Source organism: Lasioglossum baleicum, chromosome 11 (assembly GCF_051020765.1).
Source record: "Lasioglossum baleicum chromosome 11, iyLasBale1, whole genome shotgun sequence".
In the NCBI taxonomy this organism is placed as follows: Eukaryota; Metazoa; Arthropoda; class Insecta; order Hymenoptera; family Halictidae; genus Lasioglossum; species Lasioglossum baleicum.
The window spans coordinates 3,737,277-3,762,046 of NC_134939.1; the positions used below are offsets into that span (position 1 = coordinate 3,737,277).

Sequence of the window (24,770 nt, forward strand, 5' to 3'; positions counted from 1 at the left end):
CATAAATATCCGCAGTCTAATCATAACACTTTGGTACAAATTTTTCAGCGTACGAGTTAATTGTACGCTACCACTTTCACTTGTTTACTTATAAATATTGATTCATTAAATAAGAAATTGTGTACGTGAGTTGAAAACGACTGTCTTTTTTACGCTCACTGCACTTTGTGTGATTACATATTCGTTTAATATATATATATATATACGTAAATTGTTTGTTCGTATCAACGACGCCATCGCTGTCATCGTAATCGTATTGTCTGTATACTTTTTTAAGCTACCTGAAATTTTTAACAGAACAGACGAAGCATCGTGGAACTTTTCTGTTTCGAACAAGCCAAGTAAGAGACTTGCTACTTAAAGACGATGCGTGTATGGTAGTGTAAGGAACGATGTTTTAAAAATGTTATTATTTTCGCGTAGCTACGACCATACCATGTTTCATGTATATTTTTGATTACATATTATAGAAAATAAGACCTGTTGAGAAAAGAAAAAAACACTTCATACCTGACAATATACAACATGAATGTAAAAGGGAGGTTGTATTGTGTTAATCACTTTTGCGATCATATTCAATTAACAATTAAGGATAATCTGTACGACATCAAAATGAATTTTGTATTTGAAACGTTGTTAAAATCATGTTACGTAGATTCGATAAGTGATAAAAGGAATAGTGTGTATGTTACTATTAGAGCACGAATGCATTGATATAATGTACTCGCACCCGTAAAAATTAATTATTAAACAAAAAAAAGTGATACGCAATTTCTATAGAAAATAAAATTTTTCTAATCTCATAGTTTATTTAATTAATCTTACTTAGATGAAGTGTAAATTGCTTACCGTAATGCACGTATTATTACTAAAACGAAAGAACTCATTACAACACTTTATTAACAAATATAATAGTATGTTTTGCATTGTGTAATATTATTTAAATACGAAGATACGCAAAGAAAGATTTACCAAGTCAAACTATAATAATTTCTTATAGTCGTTAAGCTTAGAATACAAATGAAATCGTAAAAGTGTCGCGTCTACGAATAAGTGAAATTATGTATTTATTATATTTCGTTAGGTATAACGTTTACACATGTCCGATTTTCGAAAAAGATTATAGTGTTTTATAAATTCTATTGAGCGGACAAAACAATTTTATGGAATGATAATTAAATTATAATACATGATGTTACATATATAAATTAAAATTTCTATATATGGAGAACCAGCACAAATTTGTAAATATTATTTAATAGGTATATATATTTTGATGCTATTGCTGTTAATTATAACATTTAAGGAGAAATTCAATAGCACATTAGGTTCGATGTGCTTTAGTTTAACAAAAAAAAAACAAATCTAGTTCTTAAAAATATTATTTGAAGAACCTTTACGAAAGTGTATACAAAATATTTTTAGTTAGACCGATAAGTATATATATATAATTGTACATATATAAATTATATAATGCTACACCGTTTATAATATCGTGTAAAATGGCTATGTTTTATCTAAACGAAGTTTTATTGTGATATCTTGAATAAATTAGCATCTGTTTTTTACCAGCTTCCGACATCTTTTAATTTTTTGTACGTTAAACTCGTGCAAATTGTGAGAAAACAACAATTAAAATATAGTTGATAAATATTTATTGCTTAGAAGGGTAATAACATACAACATTAGCTATATATTATTCAAAGTAAAAACCTATAATACATTGTTATAGAGAACTTGATCAGATTCTTTTACCCTCGCTTAGAAATAAAATGTTTTGTACAATCAATTTTGTCTCTCTCTCTCTTTTTAAATTCATGATGCAAACATGATTTTCAGGATTGTTCAACAAGAAATGAAATATGCCTGCAACATCATTCAATTACCATTCCATATAGTCTCTGTTCATGTAGCACACTCCGCTCTGTAGTTTTCTTGTCGGTCGGTATCTCACTTTCATGACTTTTGGATTGGCCAGTTTAATTGTGTACCGCATGTATCAAATTGTATATACATGTTTTGTACACTAACTGGCTTGCGATGTCTGTAAGCATATCATCATATAATATTTTAATTTTCGTGCTCATATATATTTCTACGTATATAGAATTTACAATAAAATACTTATTATTAAAACACAGTGTTCCTTTTTTTCGTTTTAGTATCTCTACAGAAGGACAGAATATTATATATTTTGTACTACATTATCATCACAAGGATATAGAAAAGGAATGTCGACAATCCTAAAATGAAAGTAACAAATTTAAATTGCTATATATTATATTACTTATCCTAATCTAAATAACATACTTTTTTTTGTTGACATTAAGATATGTAGCAAATATATTTAATTATCTAGACATGTACAGCGCAGTGTGTTATTTTGTGCCACTGACCGAAAATATAAAATGCATTACATACTTACACTATTTGTATACGATATATCAATAAAGTTGATTATCTTGAAGTATTGAAAAATATGTCAAAAACCATGAACATTACACAAATGTTATTGTTGTGCATTGGGTTTAACGTGTATCTCATCTTTCTCTATTCAACTTAACATCATTTATGTTGGAGGAATTAAGTCCAGCTTTATAATCTAGCCGAAAAAGCAGCACATATATATATATATATATATATCTACAAGTTCATGTCTCGGCTACTAGATTTCTTTGAATGCTTATTCGCTAACATTAGGAATATTGTACATTATTCAACAATAAGAAACAATAAGAAAGAGAACTTAGAAAATCGCAGATCCTTCGAATGCAAAATATTGTTTGGAGCAGCAATGTAGCCAGTACTAATTTAAAAGATGTCTCAAAGGTTTATGTCATTTTAAATCGACAAAAATCTCTAAACAATATTCTTGTATAATAAACAATTAGAAAGTATTCGCGGTATTGAATAATAAATTGAAAATAATTATACTGAAATTTAGATCGCAGTCGTAAACAAATATAATGTCTGTACATGATAACAAAATAAAATTACACCCACACATGAAATTTGTATTTATAATCACGTATGTTATATACAATAACATAAATCTATGATTACTATTTGTATGATATATATGCACAGTTTAGCAATTTTTTTTAAAAACTATGTCTTATCTTTTATACTGGATTCAAGGCATGAAAGTTCTCGGTATAAAATATATGTACTCATTCTAAAACATTGACAGTTTCTTCAACTCATGTCTACCATTAATGAAAGCATACTTATAGTATTAATAAATTCTCTTAATGTTCTAACTGTAAATAAAACAGTGATAGCATTATATCATACCTATTACGCACTAAATTAATAAATCGAAAAGAAAGGGAACGTATATAATTACGGTCTTATATTATTAGTTAAAAAGGATAACAAAATAATATGACATCGAGCATGCTATAATTCAAACTTATTTCGTGATGTATTTGTACACTATATACCCTAAGTGTAAAAATGAAATATTAGTAGCAAAGATATAGATCGATAATTCCAGAAAAAAATTATGTTCCTTGGAGGAAGGAGAAATTTTTATCAGATTAAAGATTTTTCTATACCCAACAATATAAAATGTATAGTTATAAGTGATCATATTTATTTGTACAAACGATTTATATAGGTGTTAAAATTAAAATATGTAAAACAAGTGGATCTTTTTAGATGTATAGATGTAGAGATACGCTGAAATGTATACATACCAAAATAGTAGACGAACTATTTCGAATTCATATATATATTTTTTTGGTAAATTCAATTAAGTGTATTTTATTTTTAGTATATATATAAATATATTGGGATACTAACAATCATTAGTTAGATGAGCAATTCCAGTATCCAGCTTTGATTGCAGGAGAGGATTTAAGTATGACCGATATGACATCTACACAGGAACGAAAACAGGAAATAAAAGGATTATGTTATGAAATCAAAGAAATCAGTTTAGTAACATCATTAAAAGATTACTTAAAAATTTCGAATTTCGACGTGTGCTAAATGAAAAAAAAATAAGTATTTCAATTTTGTCGAAAAAATAACATAAATCAGGTACATGTATTAAAAAACAAACGAGAGAGAGAGAGAGATTGGGTTTGTGTATATATTGTTTACAAAATACTGATTTCTTAAATAAATATTTGAAATACGTTTGTATCGCGTTCTGAAGTTATTATGCAGGCACATTTTATGAGAAATCTTTGAGTGATATAACAGAAAAAAGTCAAATGAAACACACACAAAACTATGTACAAAACAAAAAGAAAACACTACTACTTTTTCAATTTTATAGAAGCATGTATTTCATAATCAACCGATAGTCCTATTCTGTATAATAATATATTATTATTTGACTTATTTTTTAAGTACAAAGTAAGATCATTCGCTCGACACAAGTCGAGAAATGTATGGATCTCGTTACTATAATCTTATGGTTCTCGTGATCTTGTGTGTTTTGTAAAAATGATATTGAGCGCAGAACAGGACTATAAGTATAAAATATTGTATACTACTGTGTGTGGATAGTAGTAGAAGCCCATATTAAAAATGCACTTTGGATTTATTATCGTGTGGCCGCAGTCATAACTACTATTATATCTTATTAATGTTATCATTATTATACTGTTGTTTCTGTTCTTACTAACTTTTTCAACTATATATCTATATATATGTATATGCAAATTATAAATCGACAGCGAAACTTTGTAAATTCATCAGACAAACATAAAGATATTCACCTTTCGACTTCAAAGTACACAGGTATTTCTTTTCTGATAAACTTGTAGCACATAAATTTTTGTAACATTAACAATATTACAGTACTATAAATGGTTCAAAGGCAAGACACGACACAGCTACGTTATTTTAGCTGTTTTACAATTTTTGGATTTTTACGATAAAAACAGTATGTAGAAAAAAAAAAGAAAAATTCGTACGATCAATACCTGAACAAGCAAACAATTTAGAGTACCCGATAAAATATAATACTACTTTTTATACACTCCATAGATTGTTAGTAAAAATAGAGGGGGTAACCCTATATACGGGATTTATTATTTATTTTTAAATATATTACTTTTAAAACGATAATAGATTGTTAACTTCAGTTAATTTTCAGAACTTCTGTTTTCTTTTTTAACCAGGAACGGTAAATATATACTTTGGTATACATATTATGATAGACTTTTATGTTTTGAGGATGGCCTTGACGCATATAGTTTCTGTGTGTTACACAAATGGGAGATTTTGGACGGTTACAAAATCAATCACATGAAAGAAGTATAGTTAGTATGTAATTACCTGACAATCTTGTTTCATTAATTGATCAAACCCGTATTCGTAGAAATCGATAACATTCAACTTTGGTATCATACTCGTCAAAATTAACACAATACTTACATGCTCTTAATTATAAATAAGGTTGCGTTGATTAATAATAAACTTTACGATCCGATAATTTCTCATCGGTCATCCTTTTTTGTTTTGTTTTGTTTACATGTAACATAATTTATTGAAGACTATGTTAATATAGTTTTTCTGGTATGCCGTTTTAATTTAAATTACAAGTTTTCAAACTTTGTAACATTTATTAATTAAATAGTCGTACTTCAAGTTCCTCTGGTAATTGAAATACAAATAATTCAATGCAAAGATACAATTTCTCTATGTAATTAAAATCAAGGCCTCCCTACTACATTCCTACTGCTTGATTTTAAAAACGATTTAAATAAAATATTGATACACTGTTTTCTCGACACAACTTTTTATACATATATATGTGTGCATATATATATATACACATATACATATATTATGTGTATACATATACATATATATATATACACAGTATTGGTATTCCTAAAACTAAGCGATCAGTTTTTCCACTCTTCTCGTATATATGAAAAAATTTCAAACCTTTTCAAAATGTAGAATAAACAGTTGTTCGACTGTTTCGAAAACGTATAACAAAGGAAGAGCACGAAAAACTGATCGACGAAGTAAATATTCTGAGCGCAAGTTCTCTAGAGCTACAAAAATATATAATTATATATAGTAATATTATGCATTTTTTTTTTATATCAACATTGCAAGAGGATACGATATAAATATTCTACTAAGTATTGATGAAAATCTAGATCTGTGAAACAACTCTTGGACTTATAAAAATGTAGTTACTACTTCGTAAGTAAATCATACGAGAATATTAAAAAGTAGTATGTTGTTTTTGTTTCTTTTTTTTGCCAGTTTAAAGATTTTGTACAAACCAGATGAGAAGTATAAAAACCTTAAGTAATTCAAGCGTTTCGAACTTAACAGATTGAAAAACTTCATCGAAACATGTAATTCATTTGCGGTGAATAAACATAGTTTGAATCGATCTCTCACATCATCTAGTTTTCCATAAGAGTATAAGTATATCTGCACTTATTCTCAGTAGAATACCTCTAAATCCTCTGCTTATAATAACTGTAATATAAACATTTTTCACTCCTTGGATGAAGAATTTATAAAATCCAACAATAGATTGTAATAATTATGAAAATTACCAATGCCAATAGTAATTGGAACCAGCTGCAGGATGTACTTATATGTTCATTTTTTTCTTTAAAATTATGCAGTGAAGTATATTGAGAGATGCTTCTCGATACTTTTGTTCTGTTTTTTTTTCTCGAGTGTTGTAAAATATCAATATTTTTTTTCCACTTATCTGCTTCATAATACCCTTTTTTTAAAAGACAAAACAAAGAAATAGAAAACGAAGACTTCCTTTACCTATACATATTCCTAATTATTCTGTATGTTACTTGTACTGTAAACTAAATTGTCTTAATTGATAATAACAAACGAATGCTTCGTAATAATTATTATTATTAAGTATTATAAAAGTGTTCGCTATAATATTTATTTTTTTTTTTTAAACTCTTTCACTGTATCTCTTGATTTCATCAAGCAACCCTGCAATTTAAGACATTTCCCCTGCATGCTATAAATTTCTGTTCTTTTTCCGTAATAAATAATCGCAAACAAAAAAAATCAATATTTTGTGTTCAATTTTTTTCCTTTTTATCAAATATACGAAATAACTGAGAAACTCTGAAAGTCAACCATGTACATGTTTTTTTTTAATCCTCTCTTTTCTGACTGGGTAAATGTATAATATTTTACGATCTTTTTAGATGTATTGTTAAACTCTAATTTTATTTTCGCCAACAATAACGTACTGCAAGAATTTACCATCTGCACATATTCAGCAGCAGATTTATTTTAGATAAGACTTAGCTCGTAATATACCAGTGTACTTTTTCTTACAATTTTAAAACGAATTTCTTTACATCAGAGGGGATCGTTAAAATAAAGATATTTCTGTCAGCATCTGCATCGTTATGATTATGGAACATGTCTAATGATTATAATTGTACACTTGATGCAGTATAGAAAAGAACAAGGGTTAGTTATAGCAAATGGAATTCGAATCCATGACTTACACTATTTGCTTGACTGGGACATACTTCTCGAAACACTTGTTCTATGAAAGGTAGCCTGAAAACAAACAAATAGAACAATTATTATTATTATTCAGTTCGAAATAAGCCTGAAAAATCTGGAACTATTTCAAAACGATGCACCGTAGTTGAGACTGATTTTTGAAAAAGAAAAACTGAACATTTTCAAGAGGAAATTTAATTTCTGGAAGCACGCCAAATATGATAATAGACTCGAATATCTTTAACATTGAAGGTACCAACCTTAATATAAGTTTAGTAACTATAACAAACATACTTATACGCTATATTCTCGATTGAAACCATAATAATTTACATATACACTCACATCGCTGAGAGACCACCACCGGGAGGCAGGTTGGGAAAGTCTACGTCCACAAGAAGTTGTAGTAATTTCAAAAAATCAAATTCATTCTCATCCTCCTGTGCAGCAACAATTTCTAAAAAATGTAATAAAACGCACGATTAAATATGAAATCGACAGAACGCGTTTACAGTTTGAGATATTCATATGATAAATGTATATAGTTAAATTATACTTATACAAACAATACTATCATGATTAAGTGCATTGTGCATCTATTATCACATTTGTGCTGTACATATATAAAATATTCTAATAAATGCTGTTCATTAAATTCGACCAGTATCACCAAAAGAAATCGAAGAGATTGTACGATACTTGTTACAATCGATAACTCTTACAAAAATCAGGAATACGATATATATAAAACAAAAAAGAAAAAAATGAACGTACAAACGAAATAAATACAAAATGCATGCATCTACTTAGGACTGGAATAGTTAGTGCTTTGAATACATTTCTTATGGAAAACCTGAAATGATGAAATCCGGTCTTAAGTAGATACATTTTTTTTGTTTATACGTATTCATATAGTTACAATTCTGTAATTCTCTTCTAAAACTGATCCCACCTCTGGAATTGTACTGTACTAATACGAAATGTATGCATTCAGAGAGACAGTATTGGTTTCGTTGGAATGTTCCTCCATAAGAAATGTGTTTATTAAATGGTAAAGATACCGATGCAGTAGGTAAGAACATTTTCGTGTACCTTTGTAAGGAAACGTTAACCTACCTGTAACATCACTTACGTGTTTAGAAAGAGGAACAAACAACTTTTTAAATGAAAACTTTACTTACAATAAAGCTTTATCAAAATATCAACTCCAAGGGTGGAATGCATTTTTTAAGTAAGAATAATTCTAGGCATTAAAACCGTTTAATTAAGGAAGAAAACAATTAGTACAATTCGATAACAAGGAAAACTAATACTAAATATAAATAACCATTAATATATTTATATAAATTTATAACCACCTAATGCCTTAAATTACTATTCTAGTATGAATAATGTAATGTCTAATGTATCGATAGAATATTTTTTGGAATTGATAGCTCCAAAAAAAAAAATGTACATAACAGATGCTTTCGGAATATTTTAACAACATTGAAAACATATTAAATACCTTTTTTTATGGTTTTACAAGTATTTCAAATACATTGAACATTCCATTAAAATATACTATACAGTTTATACAATATCCTTTTAAAGAACTTTGGTTTTTTTTGTACTTCTGTATATGGTACTGGTATTTTAAAAATAGTTAGAATACAATAAAATACAGTTGTACAAGTAAAACGATTGAATACTGTGGAAATTAGAGTATCTATTATGTGGAAAGTATTTGCGAACGACGATATGTATTAAATAATACACGATACATAAGCGACAAGAGTGAGGAAAAACGAATTAATTGAAAGTTTACCAAATAAAAGTGACTATGATAATAAATTGCAATCTTTTTTGTAATAGTTATACTAGCTACTTACTAATTGTATATAATTGGAAGATATGATGTACTGTTTGCAAGAGTACTTTTTTATATTGCACAAGTACGATTAATCACAAGATAAAATACCGAAAAATGGTGTTACATACAGCCTTTATAATTATTTATATGTATTCCACTTTCATTTAATATTTGACCCCGAGAAATGTACAATCAGCTATCGTCATTAATCAAAAATTAATGAAACGCAACATTATACATTATATTGTTAAATGTACATGTTATATATATACGTGTATATAAGAAAATACATTCATCGAACAAGAATAAATTTTTTTAACGTTTCTTAATAGAAACACATGTAAATACCTTCTATGAGGTGTGTGTATAAGGTACGAAAATGATGTGGCACTTACTTACAACAGATGTTTAAAATCTGAGAAATATTTTGTCTCTACTAAAAAATATACTATATATATAATATATATATTTAATATATATATTTTTTTAATTGATTCATATATATATATAGTAATGACTAGTAAAATATCTTTTCAAACAATAAATATTTGAATTATATGAAACAGTCTATTGCAAACGACATTAAAATATAAACAGGACAAACTTCAATACTGTGTGTATTCGATTGTATATTAGCATTTATTCTACTCAGCTATGTTTAAAATCTACTGTTTACGTTTAGATTTGTACATTTTGTATATGGAATAAAGGTACTTAAATAGCTCTGAAAAAAAAGAAAGAATGAGTGTAAATAAATTTGATTCGCTAAATCATGAGGAACACAGATCTACTTCTTTTTTGTACTCTAGTTATGCCACTATAAAGATTGTATTTGATTGTACTAAAATTCCATTACTGAACTGATGTGCGGTTACTTTGTTTAAGGGTTGTCAGAATGTCAAGTTCGTGTATGATACTGTGATCTCGTATTAATGCAACAGCAGAAAGAATATAATTGTTGTGAATATGGAAATGATAATGAACCTTTAATGCTCCTTTCAATGGCTGTTTCCAACTCGGTTTCCTTTAACTGTGCTGCTGGGCTTGGCTTCGGTGCAGCAGGAAACGTTACCAAAACTATGCTCATGTTATCTCTGCTACCCTAAACAAACAAACAAAATTATTTGTAAATAAACATATATAACTGTACTCGTTTTAAATATTCTTTCAGAGGTCGAACACCGTTGATAAATGTACAAAACATACAAATGAAAAGGAATTGGTAAGTACATAAACGCATTGTAAAGAAGATTAGTAACATAAAAATGTTATCCAAAGCTTAGAATAGTACATATTTTATTACGATGCGATCATAATAATTTAAAGGCTGAAAATGTAATGTAAAAGTTGCCAGAAGTATATCAAATAAATTTATCATTGTGTTACATGTAATCAGTTATATCCTTGCGATGGAGAACTTCGTTCGATAATCTCTGTGGGGAATTCATTTTCTTTTGGTTTTGGAAGAGTTACGTCTCGTTACAAGTATGTAAATGCAGTATAAATATTTAAAGCAACACACCTTGAAAACCGATAACGAGAAAACTTATAAGATACGTGGTAAAGCTTTAGGTATCATTACCTTATAAAGACAGGTGTCTATAACCTGGTTCGTAATTGCTTCTAAGTCATCTGTAAGCAGCAGCCTCGAATGTATAAAATTACATAGATCTTCGTTGTGCATTACATCCCAAATACCATCACACGCTAAAACTAGAAATTCATCGTGTTCATAGTCTCTATCTAGCACGGATATTTCTGGTTCTGGAGACACTAACTGTTCACAGGGGCCTCGATCTTTTAAATTTTTGTACTCGTAATCTCCCAATGCACGAGAAACAGCTAAAGCTCCGTTTACTCTCTGTATCATTACACTACCACCAGCGTTCTGAATTCTTTCTTTTTCAGCTGGCAAAACAGGTTTATGGTCCCGTGTTGAGAAAACAGGACACCCTGCTTGACAAAGCACAGCTCTAGAATCGCCGCAATTCGCGATATATATATTTTTGGGAGATATAAATGCGCAAACTGCTGTGGAACCAGATTTGTCAGTACCAGAGCTCATCTCTGGTAAGTCTCTCATCTCATTGTCAAATCTGAGAAAGCCCGAGTAAATTCCTTTGATAACATCTTCCGCTTTAAACTCTTCCGTTTGTATTATACATTCTAACAAATGTTCCGCGCTATGAGCGGATGCCAGTGCCCCGGCGTGACCATCGAATACCGCGAAATAACTCCAGTCCGATAGACTGTCGTTTAAGCCAATTATCGCTCTATGAGCATCCTCCATCTCTGTTCTCCAACCCTGCATGCTGGAAACACCATAGCGTAGTCCGTTGCTCTCGCCATGCTCATTGTATTTCTCTGTTTTCGGAGTATCCAAAAGTGCCCCCATAATATTAACTAAATATTTGCTGCGTCAGCTCGATCAATTTGATTCCTTTGATATTATTTGACCAGCATCTTTCGATCGATCATTCGAGTAATGCTTTCGTAAGTTTTACCTGAAATTACAAGGAAAAAAATCACAATCTCCGTCAATGTAGATTTTCTAGAAACTTTGTCAATGTATTCTACAAGCATAAATAAACATAATAAATAATCTACTTCTACATTGTGTCATCAGTGTAACTGTTTGTTTTTTTTCTATAACAAAGCTTCGCACGACTTATGTTTATATAACAATTTTTTTTTCGTACTCAGAATACACTGACAAATGTTTGGCCGCTAAAACCTCGGACACCCTGTATGCACATCGAAATCCGCGACGGAATGATATCACGTACAATGTATGTATATGTTACGACATAACTTTATAATTTGCTTCTCGATCGTTGTGCGGAGGGTGATCCGATCGAGAAAACGTTACGGTGAGAATTTCGGTTCGAACGTAGGAAAAAAAAGTCGATAGGAACATAACATCGGTCTAATGCCGAACGTATTTAACGTACAAGGGAATCGGGCACTGCGAACATTTTTGAACGGTACACAGAGATAACGTTCGCGTAAATAGAAATACACGAACGACGGTGCGGTCACGTTTACCGTCGTGTTCTCGCTGTGAAACTCTGTCGACGTTGCGAATCGGTGGGTTTCCGTGGAAAAAAAATCAGCTGTATCAAATTCTAATGGGAAACTCTATTTGGCAGTGCCAAATTTCGCGACTAAAATAGTTTATACCTCGGACTACATGTTCATGAAACTTACGTTGGGAGATCGTGACCAAATATCATCGTTACTTCGGCAAAGTATATATGTGTAGAGCGTGGTATTGCTAATAGACTTGTTTCATATCACTATCACCATGTTCCCTTGCTAGGCTCAACACACAGAACCAACGAAATCGACTTGCATGAATGGCGGATATACACTAGGCGATTTTCTGCGCATGCGGCGGTTATTAATAGCATTGCCTCGTGGCGTCACAATCCACCAATCGAATGGCTGCGATTTCTGTCCAACACTGGGCAATCATATAGGGTGTCTTAAAACACACATCCATACTTCGAAAATCGAGAGGAGTGGTTTTGTGAGAAATTTACAAAAATTATAATGCTTCTTACTAGACTGCGAATCTTTATGCAAAATCAAAATTTTCCAGTTGAATTGCGACAAACTCGAGCGAAATATAAAGTTATTTAATAGATTGAAAATAATGTAACAGTATTTTTATATTCTTCTAATGTTTCGATGTTTGCTTATTACCATTTTCTCTTCCCTATCTTTTCTCAATCTTCGAAATTATTTTCCATTGTCTTCGTCAAGTTCAAATTAACCGAAGTTGATTAGGTTAACTTGAACATGCGTCTCGGTATCAGCAGCGCGATACACTGTAAAAGACTTTTGAAAATTCAAAAAAGAGAGGGAAGTCTCTCTGGACATTTCAAAACCAATAAAAATATTTTCGAAAACAATATTTCCGGTGAAGATGTTTTATTGTCTAATCTACAATAACGAATGTAATGTTCTACATATTTGAGAAACGAGATTTTTCTAGTCTAAAGTGTTTTGAGTCAGTACTGTCAGTACCGGAAGTAAAAAAATCACCATTCCATGTATATATCACCATTCATATATATATATATATTTTTTTTTTCTTCCCTCCACTTTGAACGAATGTTCTGAGACACCCTGTATAGGGTCCTGATGTAAAATTAACTCATGCGCGATACTGGAATTAACTTCTTGCGAAGAACTATATAAACAAAAACACGACGTTTTTGTCGATGATAATTCGTGTCACTGCTGATTACTGCGTTTATCAGTATTGTTACAGTCAGCAAAATCAGGAAATTTGAATTTACCACTTGACGCGTTCAAAGTCGAGTCGAACGAGTTCTCGATTCTATTTGAATGTATATAGCAGAGAGTTATATTCGAATATTTCATCGGTCGGTAATGTTTAAATATTTTTATAGTGAATAATATCATCGATCGATGAAATCAATCAAAATTTTCGACATTTTATTCTTCTTCAATTAATCAATTGAATGAAAAGTTGCAATCAATCGATGACCAACTCTGGAATATATGTAACGTATAGTTATTGATAACAGTCCATATATATAAAACTTATCGTTCTTCCACAAATGATTAAATTTCGATAAGTATTATGTTTTTTATGTAATCATAATTGGCACGAAATTCATCGAGTAGAAATTGCTCGAGGTTATATTACTTGTAAGAAGTATTATGCTATTCTATTGTATTTTTCATAAAATGTTTATTGATTAAAGTATGGGTATAAAGTTGATATAATCGAAGAATAAAATAACAAGTACTTTATTTCTCTTATAAGTATGTTGTAATACTTTGAAACAACTTCGTTGTACGATTCAATACAATTCCTGCAACTTCTGTTTTAAAATTAAATATATACAGTACAATAGGAATATTAAGTAAATAACAAGCAATATACTATTACTCTGGAGAATATATTTTTATACGTTTATATAGAAAAATATGGAGAATATCTTTTCGTTAACAACTAATAAATAATATTTTCTAACGAAATTAAATAGGATCGTATTTATACTGAAATAAAAAAATGGGTGTAGACATAAATATCAAATACGTAATTGAGAAAAGCAGTTTAATCACCATAAAATTTTTAAAAAGAAATTTTTTATCGAAACAATTATTTGTATAGTTTTTGAAATAAATAAACTTAAATAAATTCATGAAAAAAGTACGTTTCTGGGGAAGTGTGTGCTTTATGTACAGAAGAAATCTTTTGTGCAATTATTTTGAATTCGTTACAAAACCAAGATCTCTGGGAATCATGTATTCCCTGACATTATCGTCTGTTAGTTTACTTCTAGCTGCTTGATGTTCAGCTACTATAGATTGCAAGACATTGATTAGCTCCTTCTTAAGTTCTCCAGTCAAAATTTCTCCGCTAGTATAACCCTGAAAATTCAGAACATAGTATAAATGTTTTGATCAATTAGAATCATATTCAATCTCGTCAAGCTTACTTTTTTAAGTTGGTCTAACTTATCGTCGTCTTCTAGGAAGAATCTCAGCCATTGATACGATATATCAACATCACAGTTGCCTCCTAATTGTCTATGTTCCTCGACGGTAGCCTGTCCACCCGAGAACGCGTGTTTATTAACTTTATTCTTTATTTGTTTCGCAGTGTCCGTTAAGAATATTGCACTGTTATCGCTACTGGCAGACATTTTCGTTTTCGAGCCCTGTAAAGCTGGAAAGAACACAGAATGCAGTAGAGCAGGCTTCGGATAGCCAAGTTTTGGCGCAGCGTCTCTGGTCATTCGGAAATAAGGATCCTGATCAATGGCGCACGGAATCAGACAGTGGACTTTGGCGTTCTTAAAGATAAATGGAAACGTGCTAGAAATCGCTGGAGCAGCTTGGGTAGGTGGAAACGCGATTTTTGCGATAGGATCGCTGTCTCCGAATCCAAAGATTCCTTTAACTTGGTTGAACGTAACGCCCCTCTGAATTCTGATCATATTTTGGTAAAACGCTGAATTAGTTCCGATGTGCTCTAGATTCGAAAAAATGAAAGTCTTGTCTGGCTTGAATCCAAGAGCTATAATGTCTTTAGCATTGGAATAAGACAGTTTAATCGCATCTTCTATTTTCAGGTTTTTCCATATAGCTTTCTCGTCGTCGCTCAATTGAATGACTAACGGTATATTGAATGCATCCTGCAACCATTTGCAAAACATGAATGGTACTAGATGTCCTAAATGCATAGAATCCGTGCTAGGTCCTCTGCCAGTGTAAAGATAAAAAGGTTTTCCTTGTTCGTACAAATTTAGAATTGTGTGCATGTCTCTGTGAGAGAAGAATATTCCTCTTCTGAGGAAATGATGTGGTTTTCGACCGGTGATCTTCTCGAACCTGACTAGCAGTTCTTCGTCGATTTTCGAGCTGCCAAACTTCTCTGAAAGAAGAGGAGAACCGTGATCAAGTTAGTACATGCGTAATGTTCTACAATATTTAACCCTTTGCACTCGGAGCCATTTAAGCTCGAAAATGAAACGTTTCTTCCTAGCTAGAATAATTCCATTCTGTATGGAATATAAAAAACAACTCACGCAATACTTAAATGTTTAGTCATTGATTAGATACCAGCTAATTTAATAATGTAAACAATATTTTGAATATTTATGGTGACTCTGAGTCACCACTCGAGTGCTAAGGGTTAAGTATTTATTGTGAAGGAAAATCACCGAAGTTAAGATAACAGATGGAAGTGGTTTTTGTTAGATAAATATGAATGATAAAATATTATCCTTGTGGAACTCACTAATTAGTTTATCATAATCAATTCCGTTCTCGTTTTTAGATTCGACATCCCAGGGCGTCACGATATCCTCGTCTTCCGTGGTTCCGTTTATGGTCAGTCTGTCAATATCTACACTTTCCGCTGTCATGTTTCCTGCCTTTCAATTTCCCACGGATGTGTAAACAAAGTGAAATAATTACATCCACGAGAAACAAACGTCATATGCTACAGTATTGGCTTGACCATAAGGTTAACTAGGTTAGGTCACTCTGTAATTCCGGCAGGATTGATTCCTGCGCGCGCATTTGCACCTTCAACACGGCACTTTTATTTGAATGACATTTCCTACGGACACACCAACGCGGAAAAGCATTCTTCATTCGCTTACCGTCATTGTCTCTCCGATACTGCCATGTGAGAATGATAGTACTAATGGCAGTGTCGCGTGTCTATTTAATAATCTGTCAAATTGTCTAGTGCAATTAGTAATCTCGTGGCGGTTTATTTGAAATTCGTTTCAACCGCAGGGAAAGGAAGCGTTGCGTTCCGAGTATGTAATTGAACTCGTCAGTAAAGTTACGTGGCAGATCTGAACTTATGTTAGACAATGATTAAAGATTCATACTTACACGAAAATCGTTGACTTGTGAGTGCTTGTGAGCGCTTGTGTGAAACTGCAATTCATTAATTTTAATTCACCTCCTCGTAGAGGCTACCACAAGCGCTTAGATTACATAAGTTCGTGCAAAATTCTTTTCTAATTGTAGAAATGCTGTGCTTCTGATATTAAAAAATGACGACAGGTATCGCCACCATCTTGATCTATGGTGCTCTTGCCCTGTCGGTAAAATTGTCTAAGGCGGCCCCTACACGGTCAATCGGAATGACAGTTTTGTCGAAGATTGACATTCGGATTGATTCGAATTGATCGTGAAAGATTAATACTGATGTACTGATGAAATGGACTGACGGATTTCCAGATATTTGGAAATCCGAGCTTCAATCACGGGAAGTGGAGGGGAGACCAGGGGAGACTAACAGTCTGAATGATGTTGTAGAGCAGGCGTGTCCAGAAGTTTATAATATAACCTTATATTATAGGGGAATGTCTAAATAAATAAATTATATACTTATATAATATTAATTTTTAATAAATTAATTTTGTTATTTATGTCCTTTATTATTAAATAAATATAACAATTTAAATAAATTGAGAAACGTGTAAATTTTTAATAAATTTATGTTGCTCGATCGGAGGCATCTCCCAAGAAGCTTCGCCCAGTAGCAAGGAATCTTAACGTTACAGCTACTCTCTCATGCGCAGTTATTGCATCTCGCATGAGAGTATTTTTGCGCGATATGTACGGTGCTACTTTCTGAACAAGTAGATTAAATAGCATTGGATCCATTCGAAAATAATTTCTAAAATCCTCAGACATTTCGCGCAGTAAATTTACATGACTATAGCGCTCTCTCTTCTTCAGCCATTCTTTCATCCATATGGACCTTTTAACTTTTTTTTTTAATCCTAATGCTAAAATAATCGCCAAACAGGCTTTCTCTTTACAAGACATTGCAACTTAGTTCTTGGTTATAAAATTTCAACATTCAATACTGTCAATCTGATAATCAGTCTGTCAATCGTGATTGAAGTAAGGATCAGTCAGGATTGGTCAGGATTGACAGTCCGACTTGGTCTGACTGTTCAATCAGACTGTCATTCCTGATTGACCGTGTAGGGGCCGCTTAACAGTTTCCAGCTTCAATTTGCGTTATCAAAAGTTCAAAAAATTCCACGGAAACACATTCTAAAATCGATTCAAAGTAAACCCTGTAAATCCAATTTTAATTAAACAGGATGTTCTTAAACTTTAATTAAACGATCCCGATTATGTTCAATAATGATGTAAGAAAAACGCTTTACTAGATTACCCTCGAGAGAAAAATTACTTAATAAACTAGAGGGGTGTTGTTGCTCGCTCGCTTCGCGAGCTTCGCAAGTAGGGTTGTCGTAGCTCGCTCGCTTTGCGAGCTCGCGAGAGGGATAGTGGTACGGATGTTATTTTGTGTGTGACTCTCCAAGAGTCACACAAAGAACTTCCCGATTAGTTAGTTGTAGTATATTATTATCATTATTAAGTGTACATTTTAAGAAGATTATACGTTTTCAGGGAAATTCAATAGTTTTCTACTTATCAAAATGTTTGCTATATGGCGTCGCATTAAACCAACATCGTAGGCTCGTTGCTCGCTTGGTTCCTTGTTATAGCATACTAATGTTGCAAAATAAATTGTCTTAATTAGTTTTTCGCAAACGATACAACTCATCATTATCCGGGTTTGCAGTATTGATCTTGGTTTTCTTCGATACTGTTCATTTAAATTGTCCCAAAATATATAAACCGCGCTCAATTTTGAAACTCTGCTCAGTGCTACATACAACATTTGTAAAGTTCGCCTTTCTGATTTTTTAAAATCCAAACATACTTTCTCGTATGTTTGTCCCTGACTTTTATGAATCGTAATCGCTTCAGCAGGAACCACTGGAAATTGACTACGTGTGATTTGATATTTTTCCTCACTCGACATATTATTACTTGATTCGATATTTTTATTATTGGTGTTAAATTTTGATCAATATTTGCATTTTTCATATAATCACGATAACGAGTTCTTACTTTCACTCCTACTCTGGTTAATTGAAAATCTAACCACAATATAGACGGAATTTTAGTATTTTCTTGAAAAGTACTAAATTTTAATATTCCGCATGTGTGCTCCATTAACCAATCCGTTTTCAACATCAATGTTATTAATAATTATCATATAGTTTATATTAATTTTCAATTTAATCTCAGTTAATAATTTGTTTTGAACTGATTGTTTTTTTGAAGATTGTAATATAAATTTTTTTTGTACTTTCATCGATATTCTTTGAAAATGTATTCTCGGGAGTAGAGATGATTAACTCACTCTTGCATTGGGATAAAAATTTTTTTTTTTAAATTTAAAAAAAATAAAAAAAAAAATTTTTTGTGTAATTACGTTTGTTTCTTCGGTGGAAACTTTCCGTTCTCTCGTATAAATTGCATTGTTGAATGAACTTCTTTCGGAAAAAACTAAAAAAACTAAAAAACTACTTGACCAAAATGGACCAAAATCTAATCAGCTCTAAGTTACAGCGGGGCACATCGATTGCATCATTCATCATCCTGATCGCGTTGTTACTTTTTCTGAAAACGTTAACCAAAAATTTGATAACATACAAACGGACATACGCACACACACACACGCGAACATTTTGCTGAAAATAGTCTAAAATGACTGCAATGACCATGAAACGTGAAGATCTGCTAAAAAATCGATTTTCGATTTTCGGGGTCATTACAATAACTTCCCTATAAAATCGGGAAGTTAATTAAGGAATTCGCGAAAACGTTGGGAGGAAGTTTTCATGGTATCTCCACTGTTCGCAAAATCAAATTCTCCGTGATTTTTCACCAGCTATAATATCGCGGCGCGGTCTCGCACGAGGTATCTCATAAATTGAAAAAAATTAGTAGTTCGTTTGAAAACTAAAGCTCGCTTTTCAAAGTGCGAACCGCTCTCTCGTGAGGCTGCGAGATTAATGAAATATTCATTCGTCGTACTAACCAAAGAGGAGGCGGATGATTATTATGAAAGTAATAAAGCTGACGTGTTCGCGAGTAGAATAAGCCGAATTTCTCGATTTCATTTCATTTCGTCTCATCCACCGGCAAATAGAATGATTGGGCCTGCGCGGACGGTGAATACAAATCGGGAATACGTTTCGGTTATTTGCGAACTGCATGCACGTCTATCTGTTTACATATACATATAATTTCACCGACGAGGCGCGTATGGAAACACGAACGTCCAACACTGGCTGTATAATAAATAGACAGCGGATGTTTTTGCAATTATCAATTTCTATAGACTTTTAAGAAAGTGAAATGGAATAAAATCCTATTTTTCATAAGAATAGCTTTTGTAGATCTAAAACAAATAAAGCATTTTTTTTTTAATTTTCATAAGCCATAAATGCATAGACATCCACAGTCTAATAATAAATGTAGATTCGGTATTCGTTTAGAGAAAAATGTTCCACGACAATATCAGCGGCTACAAATCTTTCAGCGATCATTTTAGCGAAAGGTTGGTCATCCGGAGTTAAAGTAAAGTGCAGGAAGAAAACCACATGAATCACAATCGTCGGCGATAGTGGACAGGCTTTTGACTAGCTTATCGTCGCTCGTAAAGAATGGAAAATCGACGATAAGATACGCGATTCGGGAGATTTGGGACGCGCGCGCGACTTCGCCCACGCGTTCCGCGTGAATCGTCCACGCGAGATGATCGCTGATTTATGGCGCATTGTGTTCTTAAACTCGCCGGTTATATATATACAGAGGAGAGAGACGGTTCTAGCTGCGACAATGTACCGGGCCCGAGACTGGTCCCGATTCTTTTTTCTTTGTGGCCGAGGCCCGCGTATTTTGTTGGCGCAACAATCGTCTTTTGCCGGCTTCGTCGGCTCGCCAAGCTCTACCATGGCGAATCGGAGCCGCGACACCATGTTCTCTACGGGGTTGAAGCCGTCCCACTCGCGGAGGTGGCGATAACTCGAGTTGCGGGCCAACAAATTTCGAGAAGAACCTGGTCCCTCCGGATTTTCGGACTCTACTGCCTCTCTAATGCGACTAAGGTACATGTCCATCTGAGAGTTTCTGTCGATAGTTGCTCTCGAGAGTACTCTCAATTTGCGTGTCCATTTGAGAGCACTTCAGATATTTTTGGCTCTCGGAGATTGACGTGAGAGTCAACTCTCGGAAAGTTCTTTCAGGTATATGGCAATTTGAATTTGATGCGTGTAGCTCTCGGATGAATCTCGATAGTTACAAGAATACTCGTGAACAGAATGGATGCGCCAAAGTTTGCTGCAATTGTGGCAATGTACTTAATAAGAAAAAGAAATGTTCGAAAATGCTGGATTAAAACCATGGATAATGCGACGCAACAAAATGGGTGCATCTTCAACTTAGAAGTTTCGTACGAATGAATGCAGTGCAAGTTACAGATATCTAGATATATGAATATATAGATATAAATATATAAATATATGTATAGATACAGATAACAATAAGAAAGTAATTACGTTTCAAGAATATTTAATCCTGTGGAAACATTCGCAAATAGTCTTGAACAGTCTCTCGAGAGTAACTCGCGATAGTTTTACTCTCAGATGGACACGTACCTTAATCGCACTTCACCGTTTCTCTCGGTGTTATTCATCAGTCGCACACAAGTTCGATTTAATAGCACAGGTAGTAGCTTCCGTGTCTTTGTTGATGAGGCCAACGTCGGCGGCCATGCTGCCGATACCCTTTAACGATCAGATCGAAGCTCGTAAAACTTCGCGATCTCTGATTAGCCGAAAGCGCGGCGCACAAAGGGTTGGAAAAAGGAGGCAGCTCGAAAGCGAGCGGCGAATTAAATTTCAAGGTCCTGCCTTAACGACGGGGGCGTGTTTACGGTAGGCGATGTCCTCTAGTTTTTGTCCCGGGGGCCACAGAAGAGGCCACGTAAGAGTACGCGGCAGGCGACTCTTAATCAAAGTTTGATCGTCCTTCGCCCTTCTTTTAGAGGCCCGCGCAAAAATCCACGGATATTAGCGAGCCAGGTCCGCGCGATCCTTTATGATTGCCGGGGCACAGCCCCACTGAGATTATAAATCAAGCAATCAACCGCCATAAAAGTCCGCCCACGCGATCGCCGAGATCTTCCCCTTCTTTTCACGATCGTCGTCGTCGTCGTCGTCGTTGCTCGACCTTTTTCCCCCCGTTTGCTTCTTTAAGGGAATTACGAGGGCTCCGCGACAACGTCTGCAGATTTAGTGGCGGAACTTTCCTGATGTTGGAAATGGAGCATTGATTTTCGAGTGCTTACGAGGAATGATCCCGAATTCCGGAAATTCAAACAATTGTGAGACTGTATTGCGCGATTTCTCTTTGCTGGTCAATTTCGAATTCGAAACAGCCATCAATCGTGCGGCTACTTTAACAAACAGGTACAGAAGGGGTTAAAACACACGGAGTGCGAACGTGTGCGGTACCCTCGTCTCACGTCGAGTTCTCAGTCTTTCGAGCACTGAAGTTGACGAATGCACCGAGATCAACGGAGGGTGACTGGCAGATTGTTCACCAGCGTTCTCAGCGGTGGTCCACGCTCGGATGGACCTCGATCGATAGATTCTGACCTTAAACGAGCACTTCGGCACGCCTCTCGAAAAATGATCGATTCCCGACCGGCTCGATTCGGACTTCGATACCCGGCTCCTCCGTTCACTTGCTGCCGTTGTCCGTGTCAGTCCACTTATCGAAACTATGCGTTATCGTTTTTCCACTTCACGGAAGCCGAATTCTATAATCCTTCTGCCCCACACAGATCGTGTAAATTCTAGAATATTCTCTTTTCTACGCCTGTAGACGCATTTTTCTGCAGAATAAAAACTGTCTACTTTAATTGCAAGACGCAAGAGCTGCATAGACATTTATTCTTCTTTTTCATCTACTCGTTTTTATAATAAATGCATAAAATGATTACGTACATACAATTACGCGCGTGAAAAAAGATTGAAGGAGATCTGCAGTTGAATAATACGAATCCTGGGTGTGGGTATCGAAGATAAAAATCGAGATCGTCACGGGATCGATGGGATCCACGGCCGTTGAAAGATGCGACCGGAAGGAATCCCAGCATCGATCGAACTATACCGGTGGTCCAGTATTGTCGGGGATCGTCGTGTCGGAGATCTTAATCGTTTATTTATGTCGGCGAATGTAACGTCTACCTGTCGTTTCGTTCATTGTGCGTGACTTTGGGCCTCGCCGCGATGCGAGAGACGCGTCACGACGTTACAAGACGATTTTATTTCCTGCTTGTCGTCCCATTACATAATAACTGGCTGCCCGTCTCGATCGTAGATTATCGCCGATCGATAGACATCTACACCGACAACCGTTGCCTCCTCATCTGCCAGAGTTTCGTCCAGCTGCCATTGATCTACTACAAAATCCTCGTTTCAATTCGACTCAATTCAAAGATTTGAAAATTATTCTTACTATAACGTATCGACTGTGGATATTTTATGCAAATATTACAAATCGTCTGCACCAAGCGCAAGATACAGGAACCAAGTGAACGGTTCCTTCTTTCTCTAATAGCTTTGATCATCAAAAGATAATATGTATAATATATAATTTCTATTTTGTTGAAATTGCATCTACACATTTTTGTCGTAATTATTTCCTGGCTCTGATCGTTGCGGAGCTTTCGCAGGTACTTTTAACGATCGTGGTCGAACGGATACAAAAGGGTACAGCGATAAAGAAAGAGGGGTGTTCCACGTTCATCCCTTCGGGTTTCCACCACGTATCAATTGATCCGTGCGGGGGTGTTAAGCGCGTAGGACACGACATGTGCTACCAGCAACCACGATATCCACCCTGTGTCTTACGCCACCGTACACAGAGACGGGGATGCGAGTACACAAAGAGTGACTCTTGATCGCTCGACAGCCCTTCGCTTAATTTTTCTCAGCGGGTGGATTCCGTGCGCTCGGGCGTGTTGCTGCAACCCTGCAACCCTGTCAAAGTCGTTGTCGACGATTTTCATGGGACCCGATCAATTTACAGTGCACGGAAAGATGAAATTTGAACAGAGAGGTGAGTTGTTCATTCAACTTCTCGAGCGTTCGAGCATTCTTGAAAGGCGATGCGCGAGGGAATAAAATTCGACTGGAACAATGGCACAGGTGGTAGCTTGCATGTCTTACAATTAGTTGATGAGGTCAATGTCGGCGGCCATGCTGCTGATACCCTTTAATTAATATGGATACCGTGCGCTTGGGCGTGTTACTCGCGAATTAATCCTGCAACCCTGTAAAAGTCGACGTCGATCAATTTACAGTGCACGGAAGAATGAAATCTGAACAGAGAGGTGTGAATGTTCATTCAACTTTCTTCAAAGGCGATGGGCAAGGGAATAAAATTCGACTGGAACGTCCGACGTTAATTCGAAGATCGAGCACAAATACGCAAAGACCGGCGGGCCCATTATTCGCGAGGATAGCTCGCAGCCAGTCGTTCCATGGTTGATTTTTATTGCCACCGGGATACGGGCTGGTATAAAATGTACATGGGCGGGCGATAACGAAATCCTCACCCTTTTCGGTGCACCCTAAAGTTTAGCGATCTCTAATGAACTGGTAGTCCGTTAGTTAGTCTAACTCGGTCCTTCTCTCTCTATCCGCCGGTTCTCTGGTCCGTATATACCGGGTGTGCGGCCTGTGTACATATGTACAACCGTCGGAGGAAGAGGGAAAACGCGAGAGTACGTACGTACACGCGCGGATACAAATAAATCCTGTTAGCCGTAGCCGGAGCGGCGCAAAGCCGAATTTTCCCGGCTCTCGCATCTGTGAATATTTGCCCGTGGGTAGCGCATTACACGCCCGTTGTAATGCGCTCTCTAACTACCGTTCTCTCCGTCTACGAATCGGTATCGAACTGGCAGAGACAGAGAGCGACGAACCCCCCCGATCTCGCAAACACTCTGTTTCCGTCGGGTGGATTCCTCGCGACGCTCCCCGGGGTCGAA

General features: G+C 34.5%; 2 protein-coding genes and 1 long non-coding RNA gene across 10 annotated transcripts; 1 reads left to right on the plus strand and 2 right to left on the minus strand.

Moving 5' to 3' along the window:
- Positions 1-388: 388 nt before the first annotated feature.
- LOC143213224 (protein phosphatase 1B) lies at positions 389-12,718 on the minus strand. Of its 4 annotated transcripts, none has more exons than XM_076432857.1 (7): positions 12,539-12,718; positions 10,914-11,835; positions 10,316-10,433; positions 7,825-7,936; positions 7,479-7,533; positions 3,805-3,880; positions 389-2,044 (listed from the first exon to the last, which is right to left on the minus strand). In XM_076432857.1, the coding sequence occupies exons 2-7, from the start codon at positions 11,724-11,726 to the stop codon at positions 1,980-1,982; spliced, it is 1,239 nt and encodes a 412-aa protein (XP_076288972.1). In that variant the 5' UTR covers positions 11,727-11,835; positions 12,539-12,718; the 3' UTR covers positions 389-1,979. The 4 variants fall into 4 exon arrangements, with proteins under 4 accessions (XP_076288972.1, XP_076288973.1, XP_076288975.1 ...); XM_076432858.1 differs by lacking the exon at positions 12,539-12,718 and adding an exon at positions 12,283-12,493; XM_076432860.1 differs by lacking the exon at positions 3,805-3,880 and having other exon boundaries at positions 12,539-12,717.
- LOC143213227 (uncharacterized) lies at positions 12,083-16,727 on the plus strand. 5 transcript variants are annotated; one of them, XR_013009919.1, is made up of 4 exons: positions 12,083-12,120; positions 14,973-15,211; positions 15,445-15,773; positions 16,152-16,727. It is a non-coding gene; the product is annotated as an uncharacterized LOC143213227 (long non-coding RNA). The 5 variants fall into 5 exon arrangements; XR_013009917.1 differs by having other exon boundaries at positions 12,116-12,201; XR_013009918.1 differs by lacking the exon at positions 12,083-12,120 and adding an exon at positions 13,487-13,722.
- Trprs (Tryptophanyl-tRNA synthetase) lies at positions 14,407-16,249 on the minus strand. Its single transcript, XM_076432861.1, has 3 exons — positions 16,113-16,249; positions 14,809-15,746; positions 14,407-14,740 (listed from the first exon to the last, which is right to left on the minus strand). Exons 1-3 carry the CDS (start codon positions 16,237-16,239, stop codon positions 14,573-14,575), a joined length of 1,233 nt encoding a protein of 410 aa, XP_076288976.1. The 5' UTR covers positions 16,240-16,249; the 3' UTR covers positions 14,407-14,572.
- Positions 16,728-24,770: the final 8,043 nt, after the last annotated feature.

Coding starts and splice junctions, on each gene's coding strand:
- LOC143213224 (XM_076432857.1), bottom strand. CDS start 11,726: ATGGGGGCACTTTTGGATACTCCGAAAACAGAGAAATACAATGAGCAT. Junction 7,534..7,824: donor GGTGGTGGTCTCTCAGCGAT/GTGAGTGTATAT, acceptor GTTTGTTTTCAG/GCTACCTTTCATAGAACAAG. Junction 2,045..3,804: donor TGCTCATCTAACTAATGATT/GTTAGTATCCCA, acceptor ATATGCTTACAG/ACATCGCAAGCCAGTTAGTG.
- Trprs (XM_076432861.1), bottom strand. CDS start 16,239: ATGACAGCGGAAAGTGTAGATATTGACAGACTGACCATAAACGGAACC. Junction 15,747..16,112: donor TGATTATGATAAACTAATTA/GTGAGTTCCACA, acceptor CTCTTCTTTCAG/AGAAGTTTGGCAGCTCGAAA. Junction 14,741..14,808: donor AGTTAGACCAACTTAAAAAA/GTAAGCTTGACG, acceptor CTGAATTTTCAG/GGTTATACTAGCGGAGAAAT.